The sequence below is a fragment of the Rhinolophus sinicus genome, chromosome 5, assembly GCF_057876585.1.
Source record: "Rhinolophus sinicus isolate RSI-liver-muscle chromosome 5, RSI-T2T, whole genome shotgun sequence".
Classification (NCBI taxonomy): Eukaryota; Metazoa; Chordata; class Mammalia; order Chiroptera; family Rhinolophidae; genus Rhinolophus; species Rhinolophus sinicus.
Window position 1 is genome coordinate 12,417,279 of NC_142505.1, and position 17,019 is coordinate 12,434,297.

General features: G+C 42.9%; 1 protein-coding gene across 2 annotated transcripts in view; it reads right to left on the reverse strand.

The window, feature by feature from the left end:
• Positions 1 to 309: 309 nt before the first annotated feature.
• Positions 310 to 17,019, reverse strand: part of ENTPD3 (ectonucleoside triphosphate diphosphohydrolase 3) — a 28,314-nt gene continuing 11,604 nt past the window's right edge. The window contains exons 5-11 of one of the 2 annotated variants that reach the window (XM_019727570.3): positions 11,129 to 11,279; positions 8,815 to 8,974; positions 7,541 to 7,774; positions 4,930 to 5,202; positions 4,650 to 4,760; positions 4,088 to 4,225; positions 310 to 1,660 (exon numbers count right to left, since the gene is read on the reverse strand). In XM_019727570.3, the coding sequence (XP_019583129.3) occupies positions 1,424 to 1,660; positions 4,088 to 4,225; positions 4,650 to 4,760; positions 4,930 to 5,202; positions 7,541 to 7,774; positions 8,815 to 8,974; positions 11,129 to 11,279 (1,304 nt within the window). In that variant the 3' untranslated portion in view covers positions 310 to 1,423. The remainder of the gene's footprint in view (positions 1,661 to 4,087; positions 4,226 to 4,649; positions 4,761 to 4,929; positions 5,203 to 7,540; positions 7,775 to 8,814; positions 8,975 to 11,128; positions 11,280 to 17,019) is intronic. The other variant, XM_074312578.2, reaches the window with a different exon arrangement.

Consider the following 17,019-nt stretch of genomic DNA (forward strand, 5'->3'; position numbering starts at 1 on the left):
GATGGGAGCAGCTATTTTGGGTGGGAATCAAGATCTGAGTGGCAGGGTTTAGTCTCACAGAAGCTTTGAATGTCACATAAGCTAAAGAAATATTCTACTCAATTATCTCAAGGCACCAAATGTTTATCAAAGCAAAGCCCTTTGAACACTCTGGAATAAAGGTGATATTCATGAATGATTTTCTTAATTCACTAGGAAAGTTTTCTCAAGAAGATGTTCTTAATTTTTAAAATTTCCTCTCTTAAATACCACCTTGGGTCCTTAAAAGAAAGAGTACCACATGCAAGTGAACAAACACCACACTGCAAGTCAAAGTAAAATAAGAGTCCTTTATTCTGTCTTCAGCTAACAAAATCTGAAATAACGTTGATTTTTAGTGTATAGCCATTGGACTTGCTGGAGTTCTTTCCCATCCCACTTTGGAGTTAAATGTCCCTGCAGCTCCTTTTTCTTTCCCCAAAGTCATGATCAATGACTACTGTGCAGAGAAGCCTACACCTAGGCAAGTAATCGGTAAGCAAATCGTAGAACAGGATGTCTTGCAACAGCATCTACCTGTGAGAACGGTGGGCAGAATGTACACACCATGCTAACAATGGAAAGACAGCCCTAAGCAAAATCCTAGCAAAGGCAAAAAGATTGAGAACACAACAGCCTTGCTAGGAGTACATGTTTTATAAAGGACAAGAGCAAGATGAAGGGGAGGTGACAGTGATGGTACCACTGGCTATAATCTAACAACCAGAGCCCTGAGCAAGAATCCTGTTTTGGGAACAGCCAGCAGTTTTCTGGGAAACTTTCTGTGTATCTGTGTCCTTCAGGTTCTGCCTGCACGACAGAAGCCTGACTGTGGCCAGTCTCCTTGGGGGAAGAAGGGTCTTCTCCCCCAACTACTGTCTTCCCCCAATCTGAGGGAGCTCAGTGGTTATGGGATTGCTAAAGGAAAGTCTTAAAATTAAGGGTCAATGGGAGGAAGCCATAAATGAGACAGCTGATGGGGCCAAATGCTTAATGGGCACCCGCCAGCTTCCATACTTGCCAGGGGAATAGGGCATTTCAGAGGGAGGAAAAATGCAAACTGAGCCCTGAGGTCAACTCTTCAATGTTAACCTGTCATATCCTCAGCTTCCTCTTTCTCTAGGACACTTGGAATAAAGAGCCTCTCACCTTGATGGCCCGTCTCCCCTCTGTTCCCCAAGAGGTCAGCAAGTGGGTGGTGGGGTCTCTGGAGGAGCAGTGTGCACAGAACAGCCGAGAGACTCCCCAAGAGGGGCTTTGGCATAAATCAGTATCTGAGAGCTACACAACCTAGGTATTTGACTTCAGTTGTGTTTCCCGAAGATGGGCATTTCGCTTGCATTGTCTGGTGCCACCCAGGCTGGATCTGGACAGCCCTCGGGCCCCAGGAGACGGTTTGCAAGGCTCAGTCAGAATCCACTGTGTGGTCCAGGGTATGCCGGGAGCGCCTCTGGTTCCTGGATGACACACACAGGTACACAAGAAACACCAGACACAGCAAGGCCATTCCTGCGAAGAAGGCAAGGGTGCCTATAAAGGTAGGTGGCTTCATGGGCAGGCGGATCAGGGGAATTTCTGCTGGGATCTGGTTGGTCAAGCTGAGCATGTAGCCAAGAGACCAGGCTATGCTGCTGTTTTCCACCTGTGGAGTAGAGGAGACCGCTCAGTTCTCAGGACAGGGTCGAGGTGTCGCTTATATGCCCGGGGCACACCACTGTCACTCTCATGAAATATCTACAGGAAACTGTGCCCTAAGGAGGTCAAACAACTTGCGCAGGTTCAGACACTGCAGAGACTGGGCTAGAATCGAGGTCACTGGGACCCAAAGGCTCGAGAGCTCCAACTCCAGTGCAGCAAATTAAAATCAGAAGAAGAATCCTCACAACCTCGCCAGAGCCAAGTGTGAAGAGGGCAGTTAATAACAGTGAACATCTTTCTCTTGTCGTGGCTAACAAGGGGAATGAGTGCTTTACCGAATCCAGGACCATTTTTTAAAAAAAGGGCGCAGTCCAAATGGGAAACAGATTGTCAATTTCTTCTGGTAGATTCGTCAATTTTTGTTTACGTGTTTTTAGATGTACAGATGTTTTGAATTTGCAATCTTCATAATGAATTGACCTTTTAATAATTATGTTGTAATCCTCTCTATCTTGAATGATGCGCTTTATCTTAAAGACTATTTTGTCACATATTAAATAGCGACACCACTTTTCTTTTGGGTGATATTTGCCTGATAGTGCAAAACTTGTTTTTAACTTTCAATCTTTCCATGTCCTTATGCATAAAGCCTAAGTGTTTCTTTAAAGTGTTTCTCTTATGAACAACATATACTTCATTTTTAAAAATTCAATCTGAGACTGTCTGTCTTTTAACTGGTAGGTTGAGTCCATTTACGATTATTGTGATTATTGATGTATTTGGCCTTTTCCTAATCTCTTAGTTTTAAATTTGCAATTAATGTTATTTTCTTATGTTTATATTTTTTACTTTCTCACCTTGAAATCATATATATACAGAGGATGCCCCCAAAATATACACATTTTAAGAAAGGAAAAAACTATGTTAAAATTGTAATACTCAACATATACCGATAACAAAAGATGAATACAAGTCACGTTTGACTTCTGCAATGACAAGAGGTGCTCAAAGTGGTTCCCATCAGCGTAATTTTAACACAGTTTTTTCCTTTCTGAAAATGTATGTACATTTTTTTGTCACCCTCTGTATATATGTTCCCCTTTATGAAATGAACATTTTAGGCCACTCTTACATCCCTGTATACTATGGCCTTCTACCCTATCCCCTTCACAGTAGGTATTAACTATACTTGAATTCTGGGTTGTTATGGATGAATTCTTCTCTTTTCTTTGTCTTAGTTTTCTTTTTCAATACAATTTTTAAGCCACAACATTATTTACTTTTACTTTCTATATTTTTAGAACATATCCTGGATTTATTTCTCTTCGTATTTGACTACCTCCTCCAAAAATATTTTTTGATGTAAGTCTCTGGCAAATCTTCTGAAATCTTTTATGCCCTCACATTTGAGTACAAATTTGGCTGGATGTAAAATTCTTTATGAATAAAGGAAAGGAAACTCAAAACCTAGAATTCTGTATCCATCCAAGCTGGTATTCAACGGAAAGTCGTTCTCCGGTCTCAGAATGTACTCTCCTGTAATTAGATTCATTAGAAGCAAAGCCTAGAGAGTACATGCCACCAATAGTCCTTATATGTCTCCAGACATCCTTATTTTGTATAGATAATTTAATTTTATTTATGTAAAAGTAGACGGTCACAGGCCTCATGTCAGATGTTGATGGAATTAATCTAATTATTGCCAAAGCTAATAGTGAACACACTGACGCCAGACATACTTCAGGCTTTACACCAGCTAGTCCTGAAATGAGAAAACCCTCCCAGAACCCGGGGAACATAGTGTTGGATGAACTCAGCAAGGCTGATCCTGCCTGAAACAAGGTCCAGTGGCCCCTTCACCAAACAGTCACCTAGTGACCGCTGTGAGTCCAGCTTCGGACCATTCTGGACACTTGTCAGTAAATGTAGTGCCTCAGGCTCATTCCAAGAATAAACCCGCATTTAATGCTGCTTCTAATTGAATCCCCCATGCTCTGAAGCCTGTATCTTACTCTGACATCTATGTTAAATGGAGAGCAATGAGTTACTACCCGCTTTTTAGAAATTATTATATTTGAAGCTTCTTTTCAGGATGAGAATTCTCAAATCCTTAACATATTTATTTATTCATTCAACAAACATTTAGTAAGCATCTTCTGGGGTCTCGCCCCTGTGCTGGATGCTGGGAATACGAGGATGGTAAAACAAGTCCTGCCCTTGTGGAGCTCACATGGAAGGGTCTGAGGTGAATGCCTCTTCTGCAGTCTCCATCATCTCCTAAGACATAGGCTTCCATTCAGCAAGTTTAAATCACCAACACACTTTTAGCTTCTACATTTCTTACACACACACACACACACACACACACACACACACACACACACCTCTATTTTGATAGGAAGAACAGGAAACAATTTGTACTCTGACTTACTTCTTTTTTAAAATGTATTTGGGGCCAGGTCTCCTCCGTGAATTTGTACCCACCTACAAGCAAGTGGTAGATATAGTGGGCTGAAAAGCAGTAGGAGCGGGCATACGCCTCCTCAAACTGGGGAAGCAGCTGTGGCAGCTGAAAAGGAAATTCAAAACAGGTAAGAGCCAGGCCAGGCAGGCATGTTTTAAAATGCACATTTCAGAACACCTTAGATCAACAGTCCTATTTAAAGAACCTCATCACCCAGAATTTCATAATAAAATTACTATGAAATAATACAATAATATAATATTGAAAATACCCCCATACAGCATCACATAAGAACAATCTCTAAGTTTATAGAATCCTTATTACGTGCCAAACACTGTTCTAACCACTGTGCTTGTGGTTATAATATCAATCCATAAAGGGGGTATGAGGTGGGTTTCCTTATACCCCCATTTTTATAGGGGTGAAAGCAGAATAGTATAAAGGCCAAATTTGGAACATACACACATATGCACAAATGGAATATACTCTGTTTTGTACTGATATTGATCCTTTCTCTCTAAATACTGACCTGACTCCAATTCTGTGAGCAGAAATTCCAGCTGTTGGAGTTGAAGGTGTTCAGGGAAAAGCTCCCTGAAAGATTTAAAGCAGTGGCTGTGTAGTAGAATCCTGCAAAAGCCTGTAAGGAAGCAGTACAAAAGGAAATTTAGTCTCAGAATGGGCTATGCCATGGAGGTTTCAGGGTAGGGAATAAGAGACAGACACAGGTCAGCAGAAGAGAAACAGAAAGGTGAGAACTAAATATCCAACAGGGAAAAGAGGAATCAGTCAGTGGTTTTTGCTCTTACCACAAACGACCCTTTAACTTCTGGCTGATAAATCCCATCAAAGCAGCAGACTTCTTGGTCATAGCAAGCTTTGAAGGTAAATAGGGAAGCCACCTTTTCCCTACACAGCGATGGGTCCCCAGTTCCTTCAAAAGTGATGATGTCATCCGAGTTATAACTTCGAGGCCTCAGATCTTCTGTGCACAGACTGTCGAATATGTGGCCCCCAGGGAAGCTGGTGATGTAATTCCGAGGGTAGCAGGGGTTGGTGAGATTGGTTCCGGTGGTAGAATTCTGTAGGTACAAGAGTGAGCTGTTAGAAATCACTCTTTTGTAGAGGACCCAATATTTCCCTTTTGCAAATTCTCACAATCTCTACCCTCTACTGCCAAGAGGCAAATGGGAAAAATGCCACTCTATATCAGTGTGGACTTGAAGACACCGTCCAGGTTGTCTGGATAACTCCAGTGGTGGTGCAGGGGCAGTCACCCCACACCAGGTACAATGCTGGGCTCTCGCTCACGTTACCTGGTCGAGCCCTTACGATAGCCTGTGAAGCAGGTGTTATGAACTCCATTTTGATAAGAAAACAAGATACGTTTAGATTAATTGACCATTTTGAATAGAATATTATCTATCCACCTAATAAAATAATCCAAAAGGTACAAATAAACAGGAAAATTAATTTTTCCTCCCACCCCCCAAGATCCCCTTCCTGGAAGTGACCGCTATTGCCAGTTTTGGGGTATTCTACCAGAGATTTTGTATGTACTTTGAGTGTGTGTGTGTGTACCATGTTTCCCCCAAAATAAGACCTAGTCGGACCATCAGCTCTAATGCATCTTTTGGAGCAAAAATTAATATAAGACCAGGTCTTATATTGTATTATATTAGACCCAGTATTATGTTATATTATATTATACTATATTATATTACATTATATTATATAAGACCCAGTCTTATATTATACCTGGTATTATATTATATTACATTATATTATATAAGACCCAGTCTTATATTATATTAAAATAAGACCAGGTCTTATATTATTTTTTTTTCTTATATTAATTTTTGCTCCAAAAGACGCATTGGAGCTGATGGTCCGGCTAGGTCTTATTTTCAGGGAAACACGGTACTTCTTATATGTCTATGCAAATATATTTTCCTTTCTCTTTTTTTAATCATTCTTTAACACATACATATTCCTCAAGGACAGCCAAATTTAAGAGTTTAGACTTTCTGACCCCCATTCACCCTGGGAAAAGGATGACTTCATCCCCCCTTCTGTCAGAAGTTCAGAAGAGACCCCCGCCCTCCACCCCTACCAGGGCCAGAGCTGGAGAAAGGAGCATTAAACATTGCTAGAAAAAAGAGGATTTTCAGAGCTTCTCTCCAGGAAAGAGGCATGTTAGCTGAAATACTTTAACGAGCAAATGTGGAGCAGTGGCAGTTATGGAGACCTTGCAAGGATAGTTGATCAGGTTCCCTGCGGGGTTTGGTTTGGCTGACAGGGGTAGACAAGCATATCGGGTGGAAACTGAGTCTCCTGAGCCGTGACGAGTAGCTGAAGGCTGCCTGCAGGTTCTCCAGCTCTGCCCTCCCCAGGCATTGTCAGTTTCTCTCGACAATATATGTCACATGCAAGTGTACTGAAGCTCCAGCCTTTCCTGTGAGGCCGAAGAGATTTATCGGCAATGGGCCAGAACCGGAAGGTCAATTCTTATACCTGGCCCTGCATGACTACTTAGCAAATGCAGGGGTCTGAAGATATGAGTTCTGCTGGGGACACGTTTGTGAGCCAGTCCAGCTTTCCTGCAGGCTGGTGTCTGGGGAATGCTGCTTCCCTCCTCAGTTACCCAGGTAGGTTGGAGGGGTGGGGATAATTCTAATGATCCCGTGTCCACTATGTTTGCAGGCCGGCCCAGCCCTTGTCCCATCCCTGGGTCTGTGGCCTCTGGGTGGGTCATGTCGCTCTAGGTGGTCAAGACCCCTCCCCTTCTCGGCCATGGCTGAGACTGATGTCCCCTGAGCACTGGAGTTTGGGTCTGGGGTGTCATCCATGGAGCTAGTACTCTCTGACATACTGCACTAACATCAAGTTTATATTAGTGACAGCCTTACAGCTGATGCCTGAAGCAGCCATCTGTGCCATGGAACAGTTACCGTGTGAATTGCTGACCGCTGGGATGGAATTCGGTGGCTCTAAAATCCCACCATATAAAGGGCATCAGGCCTGCCTAATAAAGGCCTATCTATGAGGAGGCTGAGCCTGGGAGAGCTCTGGCCTCTCCCCTGTCAGTGAGCATTTCTCTTGTGGCCACTTCTGTTATTTTGTCTGCACACAGGGGAGTCTGAAAATTCTTGGGCTTCTTTAGCTACTGGTTTAAAACAGTTTGTGTCCATAAAGGGACCCCAGGATGTGAATCATTTATCAAACATCTGGAGCTCTGGAACTTCCCTGGACTTCTGGTTCAAGTATACTGGAAGTGGTCAACACAACTTGGGGGTGGGGGGGCTTGGACCCCCACACATAAACCGGAAAATGCTGTTGTTTTCATCCATCTTCTAATTGGAAAGGACAGACCCCAGAAGACAAGGCACCAGCTCTCCCCCAAGCCCCCCACTCAGGTACCTGAAGGAGCGTTGCCAGAAACCTCTTCTCAGCCTCGTTCCGGCCATAGCACTGGAAGCTACGCGTGTAGAGCGTGTACACGTAGCCATAGAGGGACACCTTCGTGATGTCACTGGTGTTCAGCTCCACCTTCTCTCCCACCGCAAAGGATATTTGGGTGGAGGCGCCGCCTAAATCCAGGGCACCGGTGGTCTGCACTCCATTTGGATGCACCCACATATGCCACAGGTCCTTCTGCACAGTGGGAAAAGGAAGCAGGAAAAAGGCCAAAGTCGCCATTTCTGTTTGCCCGGGGCTCTCCACCCAAGCCCCATCTCTTACTGCTAAGAACTGGGACATCTGGGGAGCATTCAGGACCACACCTCTCCATCATGTCAGGGGTGGGGAACTCAAATGCGTATAGGGGCTGGGCAGGCAACATCCATGACTGAAACAGATTAGGTGTAGACAACAGAGAACAGTGGGGAGTGCGGCGAACTGGGGAGCGCATGCGCGGCTCACTGTTCCAGCTGGCTGTGGCCATGCGGGAATGGAAGTCCACGGTGACCAGCACTTCCAACTTTTGCGGGGTAAGGGTCAGGAGAAGCTCAAAGTGTGAATTTTTATGTGACATTTCTAAAATATTAACTGTTGGCAATGTATTAACAAATTTAAATATATTTGAGGAGGAACAGAAAAGGTGTTGGGCTGGCTATGGGATGGGTAGGCTCCGTTTATGCCCCCTGTACCACAGTGATTGTCTCTTAGAGTCAGCTTTTCTCTGCACCAAAGGAGCAGAGGGTGTGGGGTTGGAGTGTAAGGAGACCTGGAGACACAGAATGAGTTGGGAAGCAGGCAGACTTCCTGCAGGCTCTGTAAATTCCAGATGGCTGTGGAACAGCTTGGAAAGGTCATTCTCCAGCTGCCCTTCACATGACCCATAGCGCAGTGTTAGATTTTGGTCCCCCCTGCCTCCAATATCTTATTAGGCAGTAAAGTGATGTTATGCCCTCTCCCCTGTGCATTTGATCCTGTTTATGATCCAAGGTTTTGCCCCAGCTATGCGTGTCTCTTCTTAGCTATTGTCTCACAGGTGTTTCCCTAATGCATTACACAATAGGAATGACACAGGACAGATGCTTAGCTATTGTCTCAGAGGTGTTTCCCGCATGCATTACACAATAGGAATGACACAGGACAGATGTCCCTGTTGGCATGCACCTCTGCTTAAACTACCACCCACAAGGGACGGGATAAATAGCAAGATTAAAAACCATGCATTTGTTTTCACACACCTCCAGGAAATTTCCCATTAAATAGTTGGCTGTAATCCATCCATATATCCCTTCCTCTTGCCCAGAAATGATTTGAGCACCCCTAAAATCAAAGGGCTGAAACTTGAAGTAGTTTTGGATGCTTGCAAGGACTTCATTAGCTGTTGTTTCATTTTGCAACCTATGCAAGGCACAGAACACAAGAGGCTGAGTGCCCCGACAACAGAGCCTTAAAATAATCTCCCTTAGGTGAAAATATAACCTCCCCCACCCTGCTGGCAGGGACGGCTTTCCAGATGTGTGCAATACATGGCAACCTCTTCTGTAAGCTGAAACCTCCCGGGCAACCGTGATGGCAGGATTGCCCGGGAGGGCAATTACTCGGCTATCTGTCAAACTGCCGAGCAGGAAAACAGCTTCCAGGAAAAATACCACTTGTTCTCTCCTCCCCTACCTGTCCCTGTCCCACTCTCTAGCAACCAGCTAATCAAAAGAGCCTCTTGCTTAATCACTACTGCTCAGCCTCACATCAGCAGAGCAAAGGTGATTGGTGAAGGCATAAAAGTGCTAAAAGTAATCTCTTGGAGGCATCAATTAAAAGAGCCCCTCATCAGGCCAGAAGGAAGGGGTGCTTAGGAGGAGAGGGGGAAAGGGAGCGGGGTGAGTTTTCCACTGTCCTTGCTTCGCTTTTGGGAGGGCTTCATCATGAGGGGATATGACAGCTATCATGGCCGTCATTGGTTTGAAGCAGTTAGTATGCTGACCCATGGAGGGGTGACAACATCACATTCTCGTATCACCCGTGACATAGTGTTATTAGGTCATTCATCTGCTGCCATTGTACCCTGTGGAGGAAAGCTTACTTGGGAGATTATTTTCCCTTTCATCACTGGGTTAGGAAAGCCAGGGGCACGGGCTCACTCTTGGTTCAAGAAGAAGAAAGAGCAATGCTCCAAGCAGAAGTCCATTCCAAGTCAACAGCGAATTAGCAACACTTGGAAAATAATTCAGTTTTCCTAGTTTTATCAGTTCTCACCCCAGGTGACTCTCATTAACTTTTTTTTTTTTTTTTTAACATTTGACTTTTCTAGCGATAGACATGTCAGTTGGTTGCTCAGATGAAACAGATCCCCATCAGAAAGTTTTACAAGTAGAAGTTAACATTTGATTTATTCAAATAGACCATTCATTCACTTCTTCCCCAAGCGGCTATAAATTACAGAGCCTTTTTAATTATTTCTCACTCAGAGAGACCTGGGGGGGACAAAAGCAACTAAGAAAAAGCTGGGTTCTTTGTTTCCATAGGAAAGAAAGGGCAGAAGGACTTTCTATATCATTTCTATTTCACTTAAAGTCGGTAATTTTGAAACACGCTGCAGATTCCAAGCGTGAGCAAAGAAATCCAACTTTCTTCCATGTTCCACTTGGTCGACCAGGACATAGGAACGGGAACAAGCATAGGAAAACTGCAAGGAAAGGGCCCAATCCAGCTGACGTGCTGCCTGATTTCTTTGTGACGATCATGTAAAAGTGGCCGTTTGTTTGTTCCTTTGTGTTTAATTCACGCCCACACATATAATGTGACATTACTGGGACCACTGACAAAGTGGCTTTGAAGCAGAATGAGTGTCATCTTTTCGGATAAAGCCCTATTTTTAAAGTTGGAAGCAGCCTCTACCCTAGGTAGATTTAAGTTTGATGTGTTTTTCTAAACTTTTTTTATTTTTTATTTCAAGGTCAAGAAACTATTATAATAGAGAAAAAAAAGGAAGAGAAAGAGAGAAAGGGCATTTGAAAACAATGCAACTGAGCTAAAAGTCATGGCTGAAAATTTAGAAGGAGCTGCTTACTTGAGTGAAATGAGATATTGGTTTCATAATGACTCCACAGGCTTTGACTGGGGTGAGGTGCAGAGACTCCATTATTTTAAAGCAGACTCCAGTGACATTTGTACATGAGTACAAACTACATAGCTACGGGTTGCACGTAGTAGAGCTAGTTGCATGTAGGTGTCGAAATACCAGGTGTCAAAAACAGTTTCTACCTATCTAAAAACCTAGGGGTACATCCCATGAACAGATTTCATGTTCCTCTTTTTTTCAGAGTTCTCAGTAAAATCACCAACGGCAAGGGAATCAATTTTAGAACTGTTTCTTCCTGGGTATTAAAATAAAGACTAAAAGTTTCCCAACTTTTAAAGCTTAAGTTTATGGCAGAATATGGGCTTCTTTCTTTCGGATTTGTTCCCAGAAATAGACTTACATTCTTGGCAAGGTTTAACACATTCTTGGCTATTTCGGGGAAATGGGTTCCTTTGCGCCATTCCAGCCCTTACCTCAGCAAACGCATCCCAGCCGTGGCCCCCAGGTACATGCGGGTGGATCTATGGAGGTGGGCTGGAATCTGCTCCTTGACTTTTTGCATGCACTCCTCGAAGGCTTTGGGGGCGTCTTGGGGATTTTTCCCATAGCTGGAGATCCCAGAGCCTGAAAAGCAAGCAGTCAGCGCTTCTTAGCATCCCCGGGAACCAACAAGAGCAGTACAACGTTCAAACAAGAAACAGATCAACTTTGGAAATTAGTGGGTTTTCATAGGGAGTTGAAAACAGGTGGGTATGCTACGGCCCATGTGGTCACAGAGAAGAGTCAACTCCAAAAATATGAAAGGAAGGATTTACAAAGGTGAAAAAAATGAGCCAGGACCTGCGTAAAAAAAAAGTTCTCACTATGGAAGTTTCAAATATAAGTAAAAGTCGGGCGAGTAATACGTATAAGGAACCTGTCTCCCAGCTTCAACAATGATCGTCTCTTACTTCCTCTGCACTCTCTCCCCTTCTCTCCTCAAAAGCAAACTGCAGACACGGTATCATTTCATTCTATAAATATTTCAGTATGTATCACTAAAAGACAAGAATTCTTTTAAAGAGACATAAGCACAGTCCCATTATTATACCTATAAAAATTACAAATAACCCCTTAGGATAATCAGATATCTAGTGAAGGTTCATATTTCCTCCATAGTCATATTTTTCTCTCCTTCCTCCTCCCCGACCTCTCTCTTTCTATCTAGTTTGTTTGAATTAGGGTCCGATAAATTCCACCTATAGCAATTGGTTGGCATGTCTCTTAAGTTCCTTGTAATCTACAGGTTCTGCCCTCCCTTTCTATCTATTTTTCTTTGTAATTAAAAAAAATTTCCTCATACCATGTTTCTGTGAAAATAAGACCTAGCCGGACTATCAGCTCTAATGCATCTTTTGGAGCAAAAATTCATATAAGAACCAATATTATATATTATATTATATTATATTATATTATATTATATTATATTATATTATATTATATTATATTATATTATATTATATTATATTATATATTAAGACCCGGTCTTATTTTAATATAATTTTAATATAAGACTGGGTCTTATATTAAGTTTTGCTCCAAAAGATGCATTAGAACTGATGGTCCGGCTAGGTCTTATTTTCGGGGAAACACGGTAGTTTAATTTGTCCTGTAGGGTTCCCACAGCCTAGAGTTTACTGAATCAGTCACCATGGTTCATTTAACAAGTTATTTGGTCCTGGTTTTTCCTATAAATTAATAACCGAATGCAGAGGCTTAATTAGATTTGAACTATTAGATTTGAACTATTTCAGAAACCATTTTGTAGGGATTAGTGAGCACTGCTAACAAGAAGCACAAGTGTCTGGGCGTTTCTGTTGTGGTGCAGGCATCAGTGATCACTGCTGAGATCCAGTAGTCCATTAGGGCTTATAAAAGGGTGATATTTTATTTACACCATTCTTGCTTCATTTTTTACCTCATACGCTTTTATGAGAGAAAAACTTCCCTATTATTGACTATTTGGTTACCCTACAGGACAGTTTGTACAGAAGGTAAGATACGTGCTTGATGCTTTTCCTTCATTTATCAGCTTAAAAACTATGGATTGCATCTCCAATAGCTTCCTAATTTAACCAGTGAGGGATTTTGTTTGCTTTGTATCTTTAGGAACATGTAACTTTAACGCTATATTTGATGTGTTTAAATTCATTGCAGTTATTTTTCTCATTGAGGTCCCATCTTTGGCTAGTTGGGGGGTCCGTTCAATTGGCCCTTGTGTCCTTTTGATACGATCCCAGAAACCTTTGAGAGCTCTTTGCTTTCTGATAAGATAAGATGTACCAAGGACCTTACACACTTTCTGCCCCAGATCTGGACTCAGCCATTTCTCCAAGGAGTTGTGGTTTCTGGTCAGTAATGGTATTTAGCGTCCAAAATTGGGAAGCTAGGGTGCTCCCTGTAAGCTTTTTCAGAGGACAGACCAAGGGAAAACTTTATTTCAAGAAAAAAATATATCATGAATTCTTACTGGTACTTCTACTTCAAAACTATAGATTTTGACTTAAATTCTTTGATCTTGTATCTTTACCTTCTTCCCTATACTAAAGTCCCTATTTGCAGGCACTCCAACTGAATACCTCATTTGCTTTATTTCACACGCAACAGTCTCAGTACGACAATACCAGCACTACCACCGACTATATAATTGTTGAAAACAGTTGAAGATTTTTTTTAAGTTCTTTTTGTTCTTATGGTCCATCCCATTAGGCATATACAGTGTCCAGAAATAAACCTTTCTTGAAATACATACATGCTAATTTGTCTGCATATTGTCTGCAGCTGCTTTCATGCTAAAGTGGCAGAGGTAAATATTTATGACAGAGACCATATGGCCAACAAGTAAAACATATTTATCATCCAGCTCTTTACAGAAAACATTTGCTAGCCCCTGACTTAGATGATTTATAGGCATTTCCAACTTAATGTGTCTAAAACCAAATTCCTTAATCCCCTGCCACGCCCCCAGTGGATTCCCTCCCAATGCTCCCATGCTCAGGAAATGCTGCCGTCACATCACACACATCGTCACCCCACAGTCAGATGTAATGTGCAGGTACCATCAACCTACCTGCCTCACGCTGCCTCAATCATAACATCTTGTTGGCTCTGTTTTCAAAATCCCTCTCAGATCTGAGCACTTCCCAGAACCATTCGAGATCAGAGTTTCTTAACCTTGGCACTACTGACATTTTGGGCCAGAGGACCATTCTTTGAGGTCCTGTGTGTGGTGCGACACTTAGCTGCATCCCTGTCCTCTACCACTAGATGCCAGCAGCACCACCAACCCCAGTCGTGACAGTCAAACACGTCCAATCCGGTGCAAATAAAATATATTCTGCTAGAGCTGGTCTCTGGATAGGGACCGGTTAGGGGACTCGCTAGAGTGTTGACATTTGGAATATCTGAGCATGTCACCGGGGGGTCTTTTTGCATAAGGTCCCTTAAGCCCTGAGTTGGAAAAGAAGGCTTATAGGCTCATGAGATACTGGTATTCCCAACTGCAAGAACAGAGAGTTAAAACTGCTATTGCAATCTGGGGACAAAGGATTGGGCAGACGGCACAAAACTTACTCGAGGTGGGATGGAAGCATGAGATACGTGCCTGAGCAGAGGGTGCTTTCAACACTGCAGTGGCCTGGTCCCTGGAGCAACTCTTAAAGATATTTCAGTGGAGGAGATGGCTAAGCTTAGGCTCCAGTGAGTTCAAAAATTTTTAAGCACTGATTTAAAGGGAAAACATGCATGTCCCTTATGGGAGAAGGCAGCAGCAGGCATGAGCACTGCACATTGCAAAAGAGAGGTGCGACAACAGGAACCAGTCCCCTCCAGGGAATGGCCAGAGCTACAGACACCAGCCCAGGGGCCAGCAGCAAAGACAGCATCCAGTGAACTCACGGAAAAGATTAGCAACCAAGGACCGCTACTCACCAGGGACCCCCTGAGAAATACATTTCTGAGGGCCTAGCCATTCAGGAAACACTGCTGGACAAGCGAGCCTTCACCACCCCTTCCAACTAAGACAGGGGTGTCCTGGGGAAATGTGCAATTGAGAAACCAGAAACCCAAATTATCCTTGTACAAGCAACATGTCTTCGAAGGGATGACACTTACCAAACTTTAACTCTGTAATTAAGGCTTCAGTTTGTGGTCTTTTGGTCACGCAGAGTATATTTGGATCCCCAAGGCTACCGTGATCAAAGAAGGGAAGATCCATTTATGGATGCAGTGTGGGTTCCATGACCCTGCCCGTCCCCTAAATCACATGCTGGGTGGGCCAAGGGCCCCTGCCCCTGAGAGACTGCCTGTCCTCCCCATGAAAGTCCCATCGGTCCCTACAGTCAGAGGGCCATCAGGACTGACTTGGCTGAATTGCTTTCCCGAGTCTAAATAGAGCTCGTAACTATGGGACAGAGTAACCTTTTGGCAGGAATATCCACCAGGAGCTCTAAAGTGTGGGGCCCTGTGAATAATAATAACTAACACTTATTGAGCACTTACTGTACGCCAGGCATTTGCTACCTGCTTTACATATATTATGTCACTTACCCTAATCTTCAAATCATTCTTATGGGGGAGGTATTACTATTATCGTGCTTTGTATTTTAGAGATGAGGGGATCAAGACTCAGAGAGGTGAGATAATTTCCAGAGCTCACACAGTAGGGGGAAGCTGACTCACTCTCCCACACCATCCTCTCTTTTCTTGAAATGGGAGTCTCTCTTTTCTAAACAAGAATCCTGCTTGGAGGTGAGGAAATGGCTCAGAAGTTAGGAGAACAGAAATGGGGGTCTCAGGCTGAGGTCACAGCAAGGCTACTGCTGCCTGTGTCTTGTGACAACAACGCAAGTGATACTTAGAAAAATCCCCGTCTCCTGCTGTGATGAGCCCAGAGAGGTGCCACGCAGATGCCCTTCAAATAAAGACTTATTGTCCCAGCTATCAGCAACTTGAGGGTTCGCCGCAACTACAGAGAGCTGCCCTGCTCAACGTCTTGCTCCTCCCAGGATGACAACATCCAATGACTGAAGGTGACAGAGGTATCACAGCCCAGCCCCTTCGGGCCATCTCAACCCAATGAAGCATAACCCTGATTGGCTGAAACTTTGTCAGGCCTGCATTGCAGTTTAACATCTCCTTCTGTCCAATCCTTCCTCTTCTTCTCTCCTCCCACAGGCGTGGATCTCTAGTAATTACCTTGCATCCCAAACTGCCTCACCATCTTCTAGAAAACCTAATCTGTGATACCTGTGCACTAGGGTAGGTGAGCTCTAGCCCGCCCTCCATGGGGAGGCAGGTGATCAGAACGCACGCTGGCCATCCACAGGAGACCCCTGGGAAAAGCTAATTCTGCTTCTCAACTTTTTCAATGCCATGACCTCCCAGAACTTATAATATTTAGGCAGCTCATTGAGAGAAATGAAGGAGCTGCTTGGGGCTGGGAGGGATAGTCAGGAGTCTGTAACCTGCTGTCTTGTGGGTACACCTGTAACCCACTCAGGACAAACTGGCTGGGAAGCTCCAAGCCAACTCAAAGATCATAATGTTCTGAAGACACTGGCTTTTATTAGTTTTATTAAAGCACAGTTGGCATACAGTACTATTCGTTTTAGGTGTATAACATAGTGATTCAACATTTATAGATCTTAAGATATGATCACTATACTAAGTCTAGTAACCATCTGTCACCGTACAAAGTTATCATACTACTATTGACTATATAAAGAAACTGACTTTAAAAAAGGCTCACACATACACACACTCACTAACTTGATTATGGAGACTAAAGACTTCATTGTAAAAGGCAAAATTATAAAACTTTTGATAGAAGAATATCTTTACGAGCACAGGGAATAATTTCTTGAATAAAATATACAAAAGAGCAAACCATAAAGGAGATTGACAATTGCACTTATATAAAAATGAAGAATTTCTATTCATCAAAAGATATCATGAAAAGACTAAAAAGACAAACCATAAACTGTGCGAGGACAGTAGCAACAATATAATATTAACACCAGAAAGGCTTTCAGATTCAGATTATCTACAAAGAATTCCAACGAATAAGAAAAAAAATCAAGCACCTCAGTAGAAAAAATGAGCAACACATAGGAACATATATTTCACCGAAAGCAGAGATGGTCATAAATATACGAAAAGATACTCAACCTTATTAATTGCCAGGGAAACACAAATGTCCATTAACAGGAAAAATGAATGAGCAACTCCTACTCATATCAACATAGATGAATCTTAAAACCCAATGGTAGTGAACAAAGCAAATTACAAGCAAATAAATGTTTGATTCCGTTTTCAAAAACAGGAA